The sequence below is a fragment of the Crassostrea angulata genome, chromosome 6, assembly GCF_025612915.1.
Source record: "Crassostrea angulata isolate pt1a10 chromosome 6, ASM2561291v2, whole genome shotgun sequence".
In the NCBI taxonomy this organism is placed as follows: Eukaryota; Metazoa; Mollusca; class Bivalvia; order Ostreida; family Ostreidae; genus Magallana; species Magallana angulata.
Genome location: NC_069116.1, coordinates 26,363,757 through 26,385,184, shown reverse-complemented (window position 1 = coordinate 26,385,184; position 21,428 = coordinate 26,363,757). Strand labels below are relative to the sequence as shown.

The 21,428-nt window shown below is 32.1% G+C and overlaps 2 protein-coding genes across 2 annotated transcripts; one reads left to right on the top strand and one right to left on the bottom strand.

Moving 5' to 3' along the window:
* Positions 1-10,216: 10,216 nt before the first annotated feature.
* LOC128187430 (uncharacterized) lies at positions 10,217-11,080 on the top strand. Its single transcript, XM_052857874.1, has one exon. It carries the CDS (start codon positions 10,217-10,219, stop codon positions 11,078-11,080), a length of 864 nt encoding a protein of 287 aa, XP_052713834.1.
* A 6,911-nt stretch (positions 11,081-17,991) lies between these two features.
* LOC128190486 (protein O-linked-mannose beta-1,4-N-acetylglucosaminyltransferase 2-like) lies at positions 17,992-21,158 on the bottom strand. Its single transcript, XM_052862560.1, has one exon. It carries the CDS (start codon positions 19,944-19,946, stop codon positions 18,324-18,326), a length of 1,623 nt encoding a protein of 540 aa, XP_052718520.1. The 5' UTR covers positions 19,947-21,158; the 3' UTR covers positions 17,992-18,323.
* Positions 21,159-21,428: the final 270 nt, after the last annotated feature.

The following is a 21,428-nucleotide window of genomic DNA, read 5'->3' as shown; positions in this document are numbered from 1 at the left end:
ACCACTTAAGTAGGCTTGATGGTTGTAGCCTTTTTTAGACTGTATTTTAGAAGAACAGTTCCACAAAAAAATATTAGAAAATAAACAAATTTAAAAGATAAAATGTATGGATTTTCTCTCTACAAAATAATCATCTATACTGTATACAGGGTTATTTTTGCTCCTCTTGCAAACAGTTTTGTTTTGCCCTTTCATGAATTTGCTCAAACAAAGTTGTGTTGAAAGAGAGATAATTTGAGCCATTGCAATTTGCCACTGCCTCTAATTCATCCGATGACAACGAGGGCAACAATAAAACAGGGGGGATATAACCCTGTATCCGCAGCTAAATAATTTTTTTTTAGGTAGATCTGATGGTTAATTTGTTGTCCATCTCGCTGCACAGTGAAGAATATTACACGCTTTTTCAATTCAGCCGATTTAGACAACTTTCACTTTATGTTTAATCCATTAAATCTAGCTCAGTAGCTTTGCATCCATCCTTATTAGCTCACTTGAGCCAAAGGCTAATGTGAGGATTTTTTATCAAAACTTTTCACATCCTCTCCAGAACTACAATGCATTCTTTGGGAAAGGGCTTTCAAATATGTTCAAAGGGGCCAATTTCTACATAGGAATATATGGAAAAACCAAGTGGCCAAAAAAAATCCGAAAAGTGTTTAGAAGAATCCCCAGGTAGTATGGATTCACGTTTTTAGCTCACCTGAGCTGAAACCTCAAGTGAGCTTTTCTGATCACCTTTTGTCCGTCGTCCGTCTGTCCGTCCGTCCGTCTGTCCGGCTGTAAACCTTTTACATTTTGAACTTCTTCTCTAAAACCGCTAATCCAATTTCAACCAAATTTGGCACAAAGCATCCTTATGGGAGGTCGAATATAAATTGCAGAATTAAAAGTCCGATCTGTATTCAAAGCGGAGAAAAACTTGGAACTGTAGAAAAAGGGGGGTGCATTTTTAAAAATCTTCATCTCAAGAACTACTGATTCCAATTCAACGTAGTTAAGCATAAATTATCCTTATGGGAAGGAATATATAAATTGCAAAAATTAAGGTATAATTCTGTTTCAAATCCGAGTTATTACGAAAATAATAATAAAGGAAAGGCGTGTTTCAATCGGGTTCGGCATCCGGTAAAATGGGTAGACAAGACTTGGCCTGGGCAAAACAAAAAATTTGCAGGTATTTATCTGCCAATCTCATTAAAATTTCAGGATGTTTGATGGACCAGTATATTTGTATTTGCTGTAAATATTGCTGCAAAATAATGCGTATTTGGAATTGATATTTGCCGATCTGCCCCGGTTTTTATTTTGCCACGGCCCGGGTTTGCATACCCATTTTACCAAGACTCGTATTCCATACTTCTAAAACGAGGTTCTTTGTTTAAAGCAGCCATGACATTATACGAAAAAGGGTCGATCTGACTTTGATGAATTTGCTTGTTGTGCAACAGTTCGCGAATGAAGGGAGATTTTTGAAACATGCAATATATATTGGTGCCGATTTTGTGAAGTAAATTGAGGCTAAATATTTCAATGCGTTGACAGTTTTCACACATGACGTTGGTGTTAGCTAGCTCTGATTTTCGTTTCGTTTTCATTATTTATGCTTTGTAACCTCAGAACTATCGTCTGTATTTCGTGATTTTTACGTATCAAATCAAACAGAGACTTCAGTAAATCAAACAGTTAACTGTTTACCTGCGCAAATTAAGCAAAATCTGATGTATCAAAAAAGTACTGAAATACAATTCATTCTATCGGTAATTCGGCATTATCTTTTGCGTAATGGTAGATTAATGCAATAGGTTTTGTTGAGATGCTCGGCATTTTCTCGAGTTTATTCAGTTTAAATAGAGTTTGATATCGCTGTCAGAAATATGTAGGTATATACATGTATATATATGATTCATTTCGAAAAAATAAATTGTGTTCTTTATTTGTTATAGTGCATGTTTCTCGTGTTTAATTGTTTACAATTTCTATTTACTAACCACATTTGAGTGTTCAGCTTCGAATTATAAGCAAGATACAGATATTTGCTCACAATTCTATGTTTGTACACAGATCTTAAAAACTAAGGATTAAAAAAGTAAAAAAATTGTCAATATTTATTAAGAAAATTGTCAAAGTCTGTTCTTCCAGAAACCAACTTTAACAACTTATTGTATTGTAAACTTAACCTTTTTCCGTCATTATTACTCCTACTGTGATCCTTGACTGTGTTTGTGTACATTTGTATAAACTGATTTTGAACCTCAAATACCAGTGAACTGGTCTTGACTGAATAAAAGAATTGAAAATCTTAGGCCATTCTTTTTTCCATTTTAAATGCTGAATAGGAAATACCAAGTTAAAAATCTTAAGCTGAATGTGATAAACTCATGTGAACAAAATATGACTCAAACCTAGGCGAACTGTGGGCTATGTATCTTGCTTATAATTCTACAATTGACGCTGAAATTTTGGTTGAACATTAGAAATTCTATATGAATTAGAGTATGTTAAATACTTGTACAAACAAAATAAAGAATGATATTCTGTATATACCTACTCTCTGGGGCTTCCTCTTTATGCAATAAATAATGTGAAATCTACATCAATTTTGATAGTTTTTCAGACACTGGTAAATAAAAAGTTAAACGACATCTTTAAAACAGTTTCCATAGTTCTGGCACATTTCTGTTGCAGGGATAAAGTAATTATCGCTATTCCTAAGAAAATATCACAGCGGAAAATTATCCTGGTTTGTACGCGAAGTAAATAACAGTCATTTAATTATAATGGAAAAGACAAATAAAATTTTTTAATTTTTTTAATTTGAGGAATTGAGCATATTGAGGTACAATTTTCTTCTTCACATCTATACTTGTAGGATTTTTAAAATAAAAAACAATAACTATTATTTTTTTTTTAAATACAATAACTAGTAAGTAGTTGATGAAAAAAATGTACCTATATGCTTTCATATATTTTGATCGCTTTACAAAGTGGGGGGGGGGGGGGCAGAACGAAAATATAGGGAATTGGAAGTTAACAACTTAACAGTGTACTCCTACCAAATGTTTAGTTTTATATCTTGCGTAGGATTTTCTTATTCTGGTAAAAAATAGCATTCATGAAGGTACAATGTCAAAGATTACGTGTATGCAAAAATAAGTTTAAAATTCTAATACTTTACAATATTTATTTTTTGTGATTCTACCGAGGGACCATACGGCACAATATATTTTGAACGCCCATTGTTGCTCAGGTGAGCGATGTGGCCCCATGGGCCTCTTGTTTCACATTATGATCCCAGAGGGGAGGGGGCACATTGAGGGTTTACAGATACGTATTGATGTGCATTCTGTCAGTAATTCCCACTCTGTAATTCTTTGAATTTTGATCCTTTTGAATTTTGGCAATATATTGACTATTCCAAGTATAGTAATGAGCAGTTTGTTAGTATAACAACTCGGAAACTGCTGCACAGAATTTAAAAAAAAACGTTGTCGGTATGTCGGACACAGTATGTAGATGTGCATACAACCAGAAGATTATGATTCCATCATTTTTCCATGAAGTTTGGGTCTTTTATGCTTAGAAATACATGTATGTTGTTGTTACGAATAAAGTTCTAATATAGATTGGCATATTTGCAATTTCAATGTGATGACTTTTGAAAGTTATACCTAATATATCAAATTATTTAATATACCTAGTGCATTTCAGGTAACAGCGTGGGAGGTTGTTCACTATTTTTTTTTCATTTTGCTATTGTTAATACACCTTTGCTGTTGGTTTATAAAAATAAATCATCACTATTTAATTATTTGCAACAACAAAATTGTTCTATATTCATTTAAATAAATATAAACATGTAACTCATTAAATATTGATTTGCATACTAGTTATCATGTCATGTTTAATCAATTATGGTATATATTCAATGCCAATTTATCGAGCTTTTCCAACAAGAGAAACATCAGCAAATAGATGAAAATCGATTCCGTTTTGCATTAAATTTCAACATTGGGTGATGCAAATGCATTGTGTTTTTCAAGATAATTTTGCATATTTTTTGTGCGTTTTATCCCACTGTTTCATATCGATAATCGTTGGGCACATTCTATAAAAATATTGAAAAATGCTTAAAGGTATATGTGGCGTATTTTTTCATGCTTAGAAATATGTGATTGATTTATTTATTTAAATATGTTATATAAAGATAGATCTTCACAATAAATTACGCAGTTTATATCAATCGGGTTAAAACGGTTTAGAGTTATATCCCGTATTTCCTTTGATGAATAGAATATATGACATATTCTCAATGAAAATTTACATGCATTTGTAATATCGTTTCTGAGTTAATCCATGCAAATGTGATATTGTTGAAACATAAACTAAAGAGCCTCCCGTGATCTAGCGTGAATGTAATGCGCATGCGCAAGTTTGTAAAATCCAAAAAAATCCAGATGATTTCCGGATTTTTAAAAGGAATTTTCGTTGATGATTTTATAATTAGCGAAGCTTGATTGAGAAAAAATAAAAACAAATTGGTAATCTTTAAGTACCAATGATGTTTAAAATGTATAAAACAAAAGACAGTTCTCTTCCGATTTCTCGGTATTAAAGCCCAAAAATTCGAGTCTATTATTTTAAAATAGTAGTATAGAAGATTGTGGAGACCACAATAAATACAACATTTTAAGAAACCCCGCCTTAAATCGGTCACGTGATACCACGCTCAGTCTTTCACAACAACAATGGCAACAACGAGAAAGTTAGGTATACCGTTAAGTTTGACAGATTTGGCAATGAAAGAAAAAAGAGACAAACTGACAAGGATAGGAACAGAGGGAAGATTGTCATCGGAAACCATGTAGATTGATGAATAGGAATTAAAGCCGAATTAAACTTAAGTTTTTATCATGAAGTTGTAGGGGTTTTGCTAGTCAGGATTTACATGCTCCATGTGTTCCATGACTTTACTTTATAAGTTATAAACCAAAAGGATTTTCGTTTAGAAGTATTTTTGAATAAAGAATAAATAAACACTCCCAGTACATGCATTCCTCAGAGAGAGGGGGTATTCACTCATTTTACCGTGTCGTTGATGCTAAAATCGTGTTTTATCTTTATTACACATAATAAACAATTTTAATGAAAAACGGAATAATAATGTTTCGGCTATCATCTGATATAAGAATTATCTAATTTAAGATATGAAAAACGTGATTCTAATTTGTAAACAAATTGTTCTTCCGTCGTGTTTTCAAGGCTAGGTTTTCCCGCACTCATGCGCAGTAGCGTTACAAATGGCGGATGACATTAATATTCATCACTGCGATGTGTAGCAAAGATGAGAGACAAATAACTAAAGAAAGAACATGTTTTACAGGCCTTAAGTTTATGAAATGTCTGATTATAAGAAGCATGATGTATATTTTTACTCAAACTCATTTCAAAAATTTTACTCCAATATGCCACATATACCTTTAAAAACGATAAAAGACACAATATCTCAAAATTTTGATCAGTACCTCGTATAAATTTTATGTCAGCAGAATATGGTCAATATAATTAGTTTAATGCTATAAATGTTTTAGCATTATATCAGCATTCGATTTTTTTGTTAAATTGAATCAAAAATGGATAGAGGAAATTCGGACGATAAAAATTGTCAAAGAAAGCTGAATGCTTCGTATCTATTTAGTGCCACTGCCATTCATAAACTGTATTTTATTACTAAAGGAGTTAAGCAATTTGTATACTAGTATTTTCACAATTAAGAAAATCTCATAATATAACATTTTTAAGAATTGTTCTTAAATTTTCAAAAAATACCTCATAAAGTAGGTCAATGACCTACTTTTTAGAACGAAAAAAAAAAAACCCACTACAATAAAAAGTCTCTAACAAATTATAGATGGAGTTTTTCATTACTTTCAGTGGAATTTCTTTTTCATTCTGAGTAAACGTAATCCTTAATAAGATTGAAATGATTATTCACCGAGTAGAATGACAATATATATGGCTTATAGTAAAACACTTAAGGTAGTCCTATACTCGGCACTAAATGGGCTCAATCATTAAAAGCTTAGCTTTAAATGATAAATATACATTCTAGCAATACATATACAAAAGAAAATATGTATGTTTACATGCTAGTTTGTTTGTTATCACCTCTCAGACGGGTGTACCCCCTTGCGAAAATTATTGACAATTATGAAATTTGGCAGATGTTCGTTTTTCCTAAAAATAATTACCAATTTTGGGAAAATTAGAACTGAACATACAAAATAGAGTATAAATATTTATTTAAGCCATATCTCATCAATAATTTTGCGTAAGTTATTGTAAGTAAGTACGCTTTATGGACCTGATGTATCAAAAGGGAAAACAAAAAAATGCAATGCTAGTATCGCGTTTGGTAATTTTTTACTATTTTATGGACTCAAACTTAAATTCATGGTGTTTATTCTATAGATTGACATCTTAGAAAAAAGATTTGGTAAAATAAATCATATGTTGACGGATTACTTTTCACGCTATAAGCTCTAAACCAAGTAGACCCTGACAAAAAAATCCGTAAAAATCACATTTTGCTACAATTTTCTGCCTAGATCTGTCAACAATGTTAGATATCATTGAAACATTAATTAATTGACAATTGATTAAATTCGAAATAGCTTCTGTCTCTAAATTTAAACCGGTTTTAGTAAAAGAAAAAGAAAAATTCGGGAGGGGGGGGTCAAAACAAAGAAGATATAAGCATACCTGAGATCCAGGTTAATCAGAAACTTCGTTTTTCATTTTACTTTAACAGAATCGAGTTTCTCAACATACATCATTTCTATCTCTCATAGAATACATATATTACCGTTCTAATTGCTTATTATTGCCATTGTTTACAACAGCGATGTAGAGCAAAATCAATACCGGGTATCTAAAACGCTTTGTAAAAGTCGAACCAATATTGTAAAATCCGTATTATGACGTAGTGCGATACTCGGACTACTTTAACATGGTTTGATTGATAGGAAATTTAAAAGTCATATATACATCAGAACTGCCAAACAAAACATTAAAAAAAAGTAAAATCTTTTAATTTTTTGAGTTTTTAGTTATTAGTATTTTTTTTTAATTTATTTACTTTAAAATGTTCATAATCACAAGGTCATTGACCCCCTTCATAAGATATAACTGTTCATCCGAAATACATGTAAATGTGTCACATACAGCATCTAAACCAGGATGAGTCATGTTAAATTCTACATAGATCATCACTGCAAATTACGCTTTATATAGACACTTTAGAATAAGATCTGCTTTTAAGCGTATTACTGGTATTATAAATCACAATCATGCAGATTTCAGATCAGTCAATATGAACATCAACTACTCCTAATACTTTGTTGTATTATATTTTTAACCTCGTTTTAAGTTTAAGCTGTGAGGTGTATATTGCTCTGTCACGAAGTGGCCAATTTAATAACACTGACACATGACTGATTTTCATGTTACCGAGATTTTATGATCTTAAATGGGATACTAAAGGATGTAATCCAATCGAAAACCACATAAAGGTTAATTATGTATGTGTGAAAATCTTTCACCAGACATTGTATACAAATTCAGAATATCCTTCCAATACTGTCCCTTTGTCACATTTCTTCTCTTGTCTTAAGAGGGTTCGATGGTTGTTGCCATTTTTAGATTGTTTTTATCTCCTATAGAAGAAGAGTTCGATATAAAAGTATAGAAAAATACTCAAGTTTAAAAGGTAAAAGTTTTGGATGTTTTCTTTACTAAATAATAGTTTATGACTTAATCAATCATTTTCTAAAATGTTTAAGAAGATCTGATGGTTAATTTGTTGACCATTCAGCGTTCTAACCCTTCTAAAAATTATCTTGTAGAAAATTGACTGAATTTCGACGAACTATAATTACCAGTCTATAAAGATACATTTGTATTGAAGTGTAACTATGCTTTAATTAGTGTCTTGCCAATACACGTACTACAAAACCTCGTACAGTCTTCCTTGTATCTTTTCCCATACGTCATTTCTCATCAAATACCTTACTCTAACTACTGTGTCCTGTTTTAGGAACAGAAAACACTAATTTCCTGTTTCAGTACAAAGCTTAAGTTATTATTCTGGACTTTTTATTTGTAAACATTATTCACTTTATGTGATGCATTTGAATGTACTTGCAGCCACTGTTTTGTCCCTGTTGGTTTTATGATTTTATTTGACCCACTGAACTAATAGTATCACAAAGTTTTAAAAGTTATCAATACTCTTACCTTCGGTTCCTAATTCTTTGACGATTTTTTATTAAAAACACATTATACTTGTTACAGAAGTGTACATTTGAAATTGATGAAAGGGAGGACAATCCAAATACTTTGTTTCTTGTTAACCGAAGCAATTCACATTGAACGCAAACTTCTTACTGAGAAAATAAATAAAAAATCTTAATATATATAATAAGTGTTCATTTCAGCTGTGCATTGAAGCAATGGGGGGGGGGGGGGGGTACTGAAAAATCTTGAAAATTGTCATACTAATAAATAAACATTGTTGACGCCCTATGAAAAGAACTGGTGGTATTTATCATGAATATCGAAAAGTTGTGCTCTAAAACTTTGTGAGTGTGACAAAGTTCATGTAAAAAAGAATATGTTAGATAATCATATTGTTCTCATGTTAATTATATGGTAATTTTCTTCTTATTTTGTGACCTCTCATATCAGAAAGCTAATTAAAAAATTGTGATTTTACTATCTTTTTACTGTCTAATGTGTCTAAGTTTCGTCTTTTTCTCTAAAACCAATGGATTTCGTCTTTTTCTCTAAAACCAATGGACATATAATTAAACAAAAATTGGCTCAAATTAAAAATTGTGATGGCTCTTGCGTCAGACATCATATTTTTATTAGAAAACTCATCTGAGCATTCAGCTCAGGTGGGATTAAACAAACAACAACGACAGCAATTAATAAATCATCATTATAGGCTTCAAAAATAAATGCCAAAAAATTGCATGTTAAAATATCACAAGTTCATTTACCTATGTGCGTGTTTCATTGCTTTGTGAAAACTAACGTAGGTTGCATTACTTGGATTACACTGTTGTCAGAAATAGCTAGAGCTGATAACAGTAAGTGTGCATGAATAACCTCCAATTTCAACGTCTTGAAAAATAACCCGGTTAACATATTCAGATATAATAAAGCACAGTCTGATCCACGAGTTAAATAATCATGAAGTGATATCATTGATAAAAGAAATTATGAATAGAATTATTTCTTTCGAAGAACTGGTTTTTAAATAGAACGATTAAAAATTGAATGAATACGCATTGCATTTAACACGCAGTCTGCCGCACGTTATGGATAAGGCCAGGACGTATACGTTTGAAAACTTACACCGTGAACAGGTTGCATGATGTTGCCATGTCTTTTAATCGATAAAACAAATACTACCAGATAAACTTCATATTTAAAACTGATAAAATTTAAATATTAACAAGGTTTTCATTATAAAAGGTACTGTAAACAAGACAGTCCCATATTTAAGCGGTAAACAAGATCAATATATTTGCGCGCTATATTTTACACGCTGACATATTTTAAGAAGGACGAATCGTCTGCTCGCTTGCCGGAAATCCCCTCGCCCCATTTCCATCCTACTGTTGTGAAAAAAGAAAGAATTCATTCTAAATCAAGAGGACGGTGTTTTAATATCTGGATTTGTGGGATTGACGAAAACATTATAAATCACCTAACCATGGAGGAAGCCGAGTTTAAATGTGTACACATGCATTCGATAAACACGACATCTGACTTTAGGGAAGGAATAATAGAAGAGTGCAATGTCTTCTTTAGACAGAGGTATCTTCCAAATACTGTCATTAATGCAGTTTTTTTACTGCTTGGAATTGTTGGAAACATATTGGTGATCTATGTTTACAAAAGTAAAGTTCGGACGAAACGTGAGGACCACTACTTTATTGTTGTGTTGGCTCTCATCGACTTTTTACACAGCATTTTTTCATCCAATCTTGTGTTCGCCAAAAACGCCAATCCTTTGAGGTACCCTGACGACGTTAGTTGTAAAATATTACTGTATTTCACAAATGTTTTTTTCATCTTATCCTTGCTAGTCCTGGTCGTTATCTGCATACACAGATACCGAAAAATATGTCATCCACTACGAAAGCAGATGAGCAAGAAGGTAAAGGAATGGGCACTGATTGCTGTCACGTTGGCCTCTATAGTTCTCTCGTTACCAAAGGCCATATACTTCAAAGTTCGCACAATTGAAGTTGAAGACAATCTATTTGCAAATGTTTGCGGTCCGGATATGTCGATGTTTGGTGCAAAAGAAATAATCAAAGGCAACACAATTTTCTTGATTGTGATGTCCAGCGTCCTGATTATAGCTATGGGCATTCTCTACAGCTGTGTGGGAGGGGTGATATACAGACAAACGAGACATTTCAAAGAAATGAAGGATCAAAGTGCAAGACTGAAGCTGCTTTTTAGTAACATTGCTGAAAATGGTGCTAAAGGGTCGGAGACGGCAGAGACAAATGAAGACCCCGACAACATTAAAGAAACCCAGCATCCACAGTTAAAGTTGATGATATCAGGGAATCCATCTAGTGCGGTTAGCAGCAGTACATCGATAGATGTTTGCAAATCGGGTACTATGGATTCTAGGAAATCAAACAAGACGGACACAATTACTCTGTCTCACCGGAAGCGCTCTCTTGCCCATTCTCTTAGCGCTAGTGCTAAAGCTCACAAGTCCAGCATAATGTTCATCGTTATCACTATAGTGACAATTTTATCCTTTATTCCGACTTGGATTTTTATACTCTTTGACTCTGGTAGTCCCGGTAGATGGTTTAGGGTTTCGAACCTGGAACTTCAGTTGTTTCTATTCATGAGGTGCTTACATGCTATTGGTTATACGGCAAATCCGGTGATTTATGCTTACTATGACAGATCCTTCAGAAGAGAATTAAAAGCCATGATTTGTAGACGCGAGGCCTTGAAACGAGGTTTGTCAAGTTCTTCTTGAATGTTTTCAATGTCTGTACAAGTTTGTGAACTGTGTCAAAACAGTGTCGGAGGAATTTTGTTATGTGTCAGACCACACATAAATGTTATGTGCAAAAACATTCTTATCTAGTAAACAAGTTTTTAAAGATTTTGCATAAGTAGGTCACGTCGTATGGCTAAAACTTGTTTCATGTATACTACTGTACTAGCCTCACCATGCCTAAAGCAGTTTTAGCTGTCATGTTTATACGTACGTACTATGCTTAGCTATCTGTTAGTGTTACATAACGCTGTACAATAATTATGCCAACCTTGGAACATCAACATTGTTTAAGCCAATTGTTGACAAGCAATTATATTGAAAGATTGTGTACTCCTCATAAATATAATCTACATTTTCCTCTGAACCCCTTTATCATATTTGTGTTTAAATTTATTTGTTTATAAAACAACAAACCATACTTACCAATATAAAAGGCCTAAGTAAAAAAAAAGCGTTCAGTAGATGAATTATCAATTTATGCATCATTCGCTATAATAAATAAAGTGCATTTACGAATTCAAATTAAGTAGTCCGTAACTTTGAACGCAGTAACTTTAGGGCAATCCTTTTAAAACATTTAAACGAGGATCGACCGTTTAAGGTTCACCTCTTTTAAAAGTACTTTTTACAAATATTGCAGATAATTTTTTATCTTGTCTGAAATAAACTCAAATGACTTCAAATTAAGTTTTAGAACCATTTTAACAAGAGCTTGGACTATGGGTAGTTGTGTCAAACAGCATTGTGGCGTAGGCTTGTCTATTTCATTGCATGCCACTTAGCCATGGCCCTTTGAAATCAACAAAATTTGTCTGGCTTTTGAGCTAAGACTACACAATCGGTGCATATTTCATTTGAAACCGCGTCGTTTTAAACTTGTTTTGACGCAAGAAATAGATAGCTACGTCTATCCAAAAGTCCAAGGTCTTGTTAAAATGATTCTATATATTCAAACATCCACAATGCATTTTTTTGGTTTTGTTTCATCTTTCTATATATATCTCTACTATATGTAATTACAAAAGTTTATTTTGCTAAGCTTCCGTCAAATACAGAAAACTAAATAAGTTGAAGCTTTCATCTATAAGTACAACAAATTTGGTTAATTATACTGAAGTCAGTTTTATTGCATAAGTATATTTACACGAAAGTTTAAGTTTGGATTACTGGAGCATTGAATTTGTCTTAGCTGTTTAAATGACAGTTATAACAGCGCGTACAGATGGTGGTTGTCCTTTATTATGATAAAATTACAACTAGAATCTGTGTTCACGAGAATGGGATATATACAAGAGATAAATTGCTCAATTTTGCTGACATTAAATAAAAATGTCCAGACTGTTCACAACCTTTACAATTTATGTGCTTTGGTTGAGTAAGTACGTACTTCTAATTGCTTTTATTTGTTATTTGTTACTTAAAAGAATAATATCCGTATAAAAGCATGTTTTGTTACGATAAATACTCTATATTTTAGATATAGTTTTAGACTTTCATTTCTCTTATGCATGTGTTATATAAAAAAAATGATGTATAACCCCGATAAAATATCCATTATTTTAAATTTTAGATCTCGGAGAGCGAATTCAGTAATCGCCATGATGGTCATTTACGCTAATTCCTCAATAAATGTGCCAATAAATGTGCATATTGCAAATCGTTCCTCACAAACAAAGCAATAAAAATCAATCGTATTCGTTGCGACAACCAATCTTTTAAAAAATATTGGGAGCTGCATGTAAGCCGCTCCTAATTTGACAGTTAAATGTAAAGTAATAGGATCTGTATTTTTCAGAACTTTATTTTGATGCCAAAAATGATGATGTATCATGTAACTTAAAACTTGTTGCATTTAAATTGAAATGTTCCAAACATATCCCCAAGTTGTTTGCGCAATCTGACCGCATTTCCTTGTCGATAATCGGTCTAGACTAGGAAAATATAATATTGGTCATTAAATATTTGTTGCCATGGACTTTTGCAAACTTCTAATGAACAAGACAAAACCGTAGTTGTGTGTTAATTACATGTAACGTTAAGAATTCAGTCCCAGGTCATGGCGACCAGATTTAATTAAGAAACAAGGGCACCGCCAAGCAGAGCATCCCCTTGCGAAATAAAATATTGTTGGGGGTGCATTATTTAGGATATACTAGTAATTGAAGAGACCAAATATCTACTGAAAACCTCTTTGAATCAAAATATTTCGTTAAAATTCTTTATTCTCTGACAATCATTACGCATTTTCAAATGAATATGAAACGTAGCTAAAGATATAGCGGTCTGCCCAATGGAAAAGTTCGAGTAAACAGAAATAGAACAGTTTGCAGGAAAAGCCTCTGAGACCAATAGAAATGTTGTGATGTAAAAGGTGTTGTATATCCCCCACTTGGGGCAATAAACATAAACGATTTCAATTTTATTCAAAATATTAATTTTTAGCTAGTATGTATTGTTTAAAGTATAAATTTCACTGTGTGAGTCAAACACGTGGGTTCAATCTGTAAACACGACAGAAATGGGTTTCCAAATTAATATTCACACCAGTTTATGCCTAAAATCGCGATAAATTACTGTTCTTAATTGCAGATTTTAGGTATAATGGGTCTTGACTCCATCCTAAAAGTACTCTTATTTAAAGGATACTTATTTATTTATTTCTATAAATGATTTATCAAAATGGAGTCTGGACCCATAATGGGTTAAAAATTCGTGATTTTCACACAAATCATTTTACTTTTATTAAATCCTTAATAATTGTCAAACTATCAAAGTTATTCACCATTCCTAATACATATCAACGTAGCTCAGTGAGATAGACGAAGGCTTAAAGATTATCCATATGGGATGGGAGGGTTTTCGAATCATAGTCGCCATTTTAATTTTACATGCAGTGGTTTTAAGTAAATCATTTTAATTTTTTTTCGTTAGATTATTTAGAAAAAATATTTCATACACTTTAGGTAACAATCAAAATTACGTAATGTTCATGTTCTGAACACACAATGTCGCATAAAAATAGCGCTAGCACAGATATAAGATCATAATGACATTAAACATCATGATTAGTTTAGAAAATAAACTAATAAAACAAACGAGATAAGTACAAAGTATAAATCTGTAAATTTGTCAGAGAATGCTGTTCTTCGTTATACATGTACTAATGCACACTTTCAAATGTATTTTTTTATATGCACGTATGCCATTTCAACATTCTGGGTGCGAAGGATTTGCCAGCCATTGTACGCTCTTGTCCTTTAAAAGCTGAGGCTTTTATATATATTTCGAGCAACATTTTGAGAGCGAGGTTTTCCTTCAACATTAAAGAAAACTCGAACTTTATTTCTATCCTACTAACAGCTCATATTTTCCAGTGACCGTCTCTCCTATAGATAGACGAACTTTGTTATTTAGACTGCTGTTCAGTGTAACCCCAAAGGTTTTGTTGGTAACGCTACATGTACACAGGCTACCGATCACACTGATCTGCAGACGACAGATTTTGTTTGGTTCGATTTTAAATACACCTCTCTTATTTATGAAATATGTTTTAATCATATTTCTTTAAATTTCAGGGTTATTCAAAACGATTATTAATGCATGCTACTTTTTATTTATTTCAATCAAGAACATGCAGTGCAAATGTGCTAGGGAGATCCTTGGAACAGCAACATTGAGCTCTTTGAAATAAACATTTGAGACAATCCTGGTATGCATTATTTTGACTGGAACTAAGACGAGAAAATGACATGATTTTAAATCTTTTTTAGGTTTTTAAGTTTAAACTTGAATGATCTGTGCGAGGATTAACATGTATTTCTGATCTGATAATTTACTGATGGTGTTCGTAGTATATTGGAGAATAATGTAAGTAACATGTCTTTGATCTCGGGAATAACTAAAGTAAATAATAATTTACATCACAACGACCTTCCTTCACGTCAGTCAAACCGTCATTTTTTTCCCAAGAAGTTAGAGGAAGTTCGGGGTGTTTGGAAAATGGACACCTCATTGTTCAACCTTTTATCACCAAACAGAGAATTTCGGTCTTGTGGTCTGCCTCGGAAGCCTAACAGTTTCCTAGGTTTAAAAGATACTTAAACTCTAGACGTTTTAATATTACTTCAAATTGACTTTTTGACAACAATAAAGTAATCTAAGCTTCTTAATTGAGCTTCATCTCGCATCACTGAAGGGTTTTTGTGGTCTCAAGACGTCAACAAAATACTCAGACTTGTGACATACATGTATGTCAGCGACAAGTACTCTTATCCTTGGGAATTTTCTTGCTCTAAAACCCAAATAGTCAATAACATTTTTGCGATCAATTTATTAATTTGTTAAAAGAAAGATGTAAATATAAACAATAAAATGCTTTTTTTGACGATTCATGCGAGTTATGAAAGTAGCCAAAAATCATTTACATAACCCTCTAACGCGGGTACTGTGGAATCATTTTTATTCGTGGGGTTCAATGTTCGTGGATAGCCAAAATTTTCCCAGTTCGTGGGGACGTAATTTCGTTGGTAGCAAGTTCTATTTCGTAAATAAATATTAAACATGTGTTTGCATATACGTTTGTGGGGATGTTAATTCGTTGGCAAGGGTTACCCACGAACATTGGTCCCCCACGAACAAAAAAAAAGCATTTTATTGTTTAAATATGTAACGTAAGTAAATTGCGTTCGAGCATATACAAATGAAGTAAACTGCAGAATTGTAATCCGCTGTCAAGTTTCTGACAATTTTCAAATGTATATACTATCATAATTGTATGAACTTAATGACTAAAAATATATCTCCGTCGTTTCTTTTAATTATTTATAAAATACTTTCCTAGTAAAATATATTTTTTACATTGAGTATTGTCAACACCATAACCACGTCCCCTAAATATGAACAATGTGTTTATGTATTAACCCAAAGCATTCCTACCATGACCCAGCTACATTAAGAAATGTCCCTTTTTCCAAAAGTCATTTAAACAGTAAGTAACAATACTATAGAATCTGAAATATTTAATAAAAGATATTTTTTAAAAAATCCTTTTCAAATTAGAGTTATTCGATTTATTTTATTTTTTTTTTGTTGGTAAAATTATGGAAGAAATTGAAATTGTGATGAAAATCGAATAAAAATGAAAGCAACAGTGATCATAATGGAGTAACCAATGGTCATGTAGGTGTCTTCCCACTTAGCCAACATTTTGAAAAAATACAGGTAAAATACAGGTAGATCTGTGTTGGCTAAGTGGGAATGGGGTGCAGGTTGAGAACAAAAGAATTTAATTACAGGTAAGCTATAGTCTGTTTTCACATTAACAGGGAGGAAAAAATATGTTCACCTTCAGAAGAATAAATATGATTTGAGCTTCTGTCCCAGTATATTTTTTTATTTAATTAACTCCAATGTAATTTGGAATTAAATTATATTAGTTGAGTTATATAACTTACACTAAGCCTTAAAATGTAATGTAAATATAAAAATCCCGTTTGAAATTATAGCTATGTATCAAATGGGTTTTATTTCATTTTTTTTCTTCTATATTCTATGGTTTCTAAAGTTATACTGAGTATTTCCAATCTACACAATATATGAAATTAACAAAACACAAAAGTGCTAGAAGAAAGAACTCACGTTTTTGATGTTGTATACTTCAAATTTAATAAGATCTGTTGTATAATGATGTATTCTTAATTAGTTGAAAAGATAAAATCCTCCTCTGCCGTTCTGTCTGAAGATAGGCCATTTTGATTTGATTTGATTTTTTAATATTTTTCAACTAACAGTCCATAAAACGGTGACCCATAAAACAGTTAAGAACTTATAATTTTGAGGCTTTTGATTTTGTTAACTAATAACCATAATTTTGCTTATCTTTCTAGTCTATTTTCTTTAAATACTACCGATCGATCTCTTTTATAGAATTATACACCCAATTTAAACAGTTTATAATTATTTACTGAAATGTTTTAATCATGCATGTACGTGTATTGGTTAATTCATACAAAAGGTTTAATGTAATCATCTTGCAGAGAATTGCTTATCTATATTTTTTAAAAATATTTTATAGTTATTTTTATCTATTTTTGCTGATATGGGCAAAATAGTGCTTTTTTATATAAACAACATAACAAATTTAAAGAAGATTTCCTAGTATATTTCATTTGGTATTAAAAGTATATTTTATTAAGTATTACCAGTATTTCTCTAAATAATTTCATGCATTCTATTTGATTTTTTATAAAAATATTAATGCTAACGTTAATTTGTTTTTTAAACTGTTCTCCGGTAATTGATAACAAGTACATTTACATGTGAAAACAAACTATAGCCCTCTGATCACTCAGGTGTGAAAATCAAAATGTTGGCCAAGTGGGAATTGAGAATTTTAGAATGTTGGCTAAGTGGGAATAAACCGTCATGTACACCTTTGACTCATGTGGACAAAAAGGTAATGAAATCTTAAGGCAGATAATTCAATGGGATTCACCAAGTGTTACTTTTTCTTTGTAGCAATATTAATACATGTATTTAGTTTTAGTAAAGTTTGAATCTCTCCAAACACATAAAGCTTGTGTGATCTGAGACATTTGGTAGATAAGCATTCAACAGCAAGACATCACATGAAGCTTTTAAAATACATTCTCTTTACTTGACAGACATCTCTAGATATCAAAACGTTTATCAGTTTTTTTTTTCACCAACACAGCTAAGCATGCCAGTTCCTTGCTATATAAATAATACATTTGTTGATTTAACAACAAAATATTACAGAAGACAAAATCGAGAAAATATTTGACTTCTATGTACTATATTAAGTACCAATGTTTTCAAATCATCTAGCAAACAATATCTAAAAAATAAAATCTTGATTTGTTATACAAATACCGGTAAATAAAATTAATACTCTCTCTCTCTCTCTCTCTCTCTCTCTAAGCCAACAGACATCAGTTGCTGTAGAGTAGAAAACTGTAACTGTCAATCATAATTATTATGTTGGAGAATGCAAATCTCTTCTATGTTCTTATGTGTGAGTTAATATATAACTCAGAACAAGAAGCAGATCTTAACACTGATAAACAATGCAGTGTTTATCATTTGGCTAACATTTTGCATGCTGTATTCATTATAATATGTACTGAAAAATTAAGAAAAATGGAGTATCGCTAAAACTACCACAACTCAAGAATAGCAACAGCAGATATTTTTTATTCAATCAACATTCGATGTATTTTAATGCACCATGAATACCATTGACTTCTGCATTAACCCAAACATCAAATGAATAATTACAATCTATATCCTTCTCAATTTTATATGAATTTACACTTACAATAAATACATTATATTCTTTAGTCTTCCTGTTTTGAATACCAAGCCTATATTGTACTCCATCATTTTCCATGTAATCAAGATTCCATGGGTGTTCCCAGTTCAGACTTAATTTATCATCTACACAAGAACAGTGTAGATTTCTTACTACTGATGGTTCCATAGAAAAGGTTTGATGTCCAACATGCATCTGCTGCTGGCTCACGAATAATGCTTCTTGTGTGACATTTGCAACTCTCTCTACATCAACTATTGTGTCCTGATTTATATGGAACAACCAAGAGGGATCATTGCAACAACTATGTAGAGGAACTTCCTCTTGGCCCATAATCTCAGCCTGGATTTTCTCTGCTAAATGTCTGATCCCTCCTTCTTCTGGGGGATATTCTGGGTGGGACACAGATCTGGCTTTGTCAGTATTTCTCCAACTGCGATAAATAATTGACATCCCCGGTATGCCTGCTAATGTTTGATAAGGTGTGTAATTCTCTGGATTCACAGCATAGGGGAATAATTCTATTAGAATTGATCCTGGCTTGAGAAATAATCCCAGAATTAATGATGCTCCATGCATTCCAATGATTCCCCTAGAAGCCCTCACTGTGTACACTATTTCACTGATGTCACCATCATGAATCACTAATATCTTCATCTTAGTACTGAGCTCTAAGGTGGAAATTAATTCTTCTTCATTAAGAATTTTACGTGTTTCTGTTCTAGAAAATAGTACGAGATAATCTTGGTTGTATTGATGAACGGTATCTGTAAATGACTTTAATTTCTTAAGTATGGACGCTGCTACACTCTGCAAATGAAAAGAACTTAATTCTTCATTGAAGACAGGTCCTTGCAAATTTCCATGGTAACCATACTGATACCACTTGGACACAGATGAAACACCCATGAAAGCATTCTTAAAACATAAAAAGTCTTGCTTTGTTGCTGTAGGTTTATATTTAACATCAAAAAATAATCTGTAAAGTTGATCATAAGGGCCTTGTGAGTAATTATCCGTGAATAGTAATTTGAAGTTTCTATTTCCCAGAAATTTGATAGTGTGATAAAGAGGTATTACATCATCATGCAGAACGTGCATAATATTATCAGGTTTAAATCTTTTGAATAGAATTACATCACCATCCAACCAGCGAACATTGGGCAAGGAAATATTTCGATGCATAAACACGGGCACAAACGAGAACACATCTAGTTCACTGACAGATGAAAATGACAGAGAATGAAATGTTGATTTCACTTCCTTTAAACTTGCCAATTCAGTCATATAAACAAATTGATCCTCAACAGGCTGATAGCAGAGTGATTGAAAGCGACATATCTTTGATTGCTGTCCAGAGCACCAGTGCATGGTATTAAAATTCTCAATATTATCATGACTTATGTTTTGTTTTTCTGTGTGTTCTGTATTCTCCGAGGTGAATTTTGTGAAGATGTAAATTGAGAGAACACAAACCAGAATACTGCTCACAGCCAGAAGTCCAATGTGCATTCTGTCTTCTATTCATTTCATCCCAAAATTGATGTCTGTAAAGGAATGAAAAAAAATGTCTATAATAATAAATCAAAATGATAGCCTTTATAAATCAGACAAAACTAATACTAAAATATCAACTATTTTCCCTATATTGTTCTCAATAGATGTACAGTGTGTAGTCCATCATAAATAAAGGATTTATCTTGCAAATTACAATGGCAGTCATTTAATCAATATGTTTGGCAAAATTACATCCTAAAGGGAACATCACATTTTTTAAAAATGTAATTTGCTGAGGTTTTCAAATGACTAAACTGTTATACTTTCATCAGCTATCCCATGGCTATAGAACATTGTTTACTTGTTGCATGCAATCAATGAGAACTTTCCTATTAAATGAACACATCTATGCCTGCAAATCTCAAGGGACTTCCATAATGTAAGGTGTGTACATGCATTAATAATTACATGTACCTCCTTTTCATATTTATTTTGTAAATTATAACATTTAATTCACATAAATATCTCATTTCCTTGTAAGGGTCTTTTTAATTACATTTAATAGAAAATGGAAGAAAGAGATCTAAAGGAACATGAGAACTGCCCATCGGAGTGTCTCCTAAACAGGAAATATTTTTGAAATGAGATTCAATACATGTTCACACATCACATCAAAGCTAAAATCACCTGTCAACATCATATACATGTACTAATATGTGTACTTTGATATTATATGTAGGTCGTTTTATTAACAACTTCAATTTATTGAGGCAAGTTAACTCACTTATTTCTCTTGTTCCAATGGTAAATTGTTTATAGAATTTGGGTAGAATATAATTGGTAATTTCTGATTTCATGGATATCTAGAAATAATTCATCAATAACAATGACTCCTTACAATGCTCAAGGAAGAGGTGTGCTACAAATTATGATTTTAAGTGTCTAGGGTTTACTTTCAATCTTACCCACTGACAATGATTTGTATAAAAACAAACACATTTACAAATCTATACACACAATGGCAACAATGATATCTTCCTTTATGAGCAAGTTGTTTAATGGGTTATTTAAAAATAAGGATAGCCAAGGTAAAAAACATGTTGATAGACTTCTGCATGCAAGTGGTTGAGCTGCAGTTGACAAATTTATTTTCATCCCATAAGCTAACAGAATTTGACCTCAATTTTCTATCAAACTTTATAAAGGAAGAAGGACTGCATAAATTTAAAAAAAAAAGCATAGCAGGACTGTAGAGGTGCAACAAATTTTCACTTTAATTTCTTGATGTTCTATTAATTAAGTGTCCTAATCTGGAATTCTGGATTACATTTACCGGTACTCTCATTAAAAGTAGCAGCAATCAGAAGATTGAATGTATTAGAATACAACCGAACTGTGTATCGGTTATTTAGTCTTGTTTACAAATATGCCATATTCCATTTATCATTTAAAGATGCTTAGTATATTTATAGAATTATGTTTTTTTTAAATTGAGGA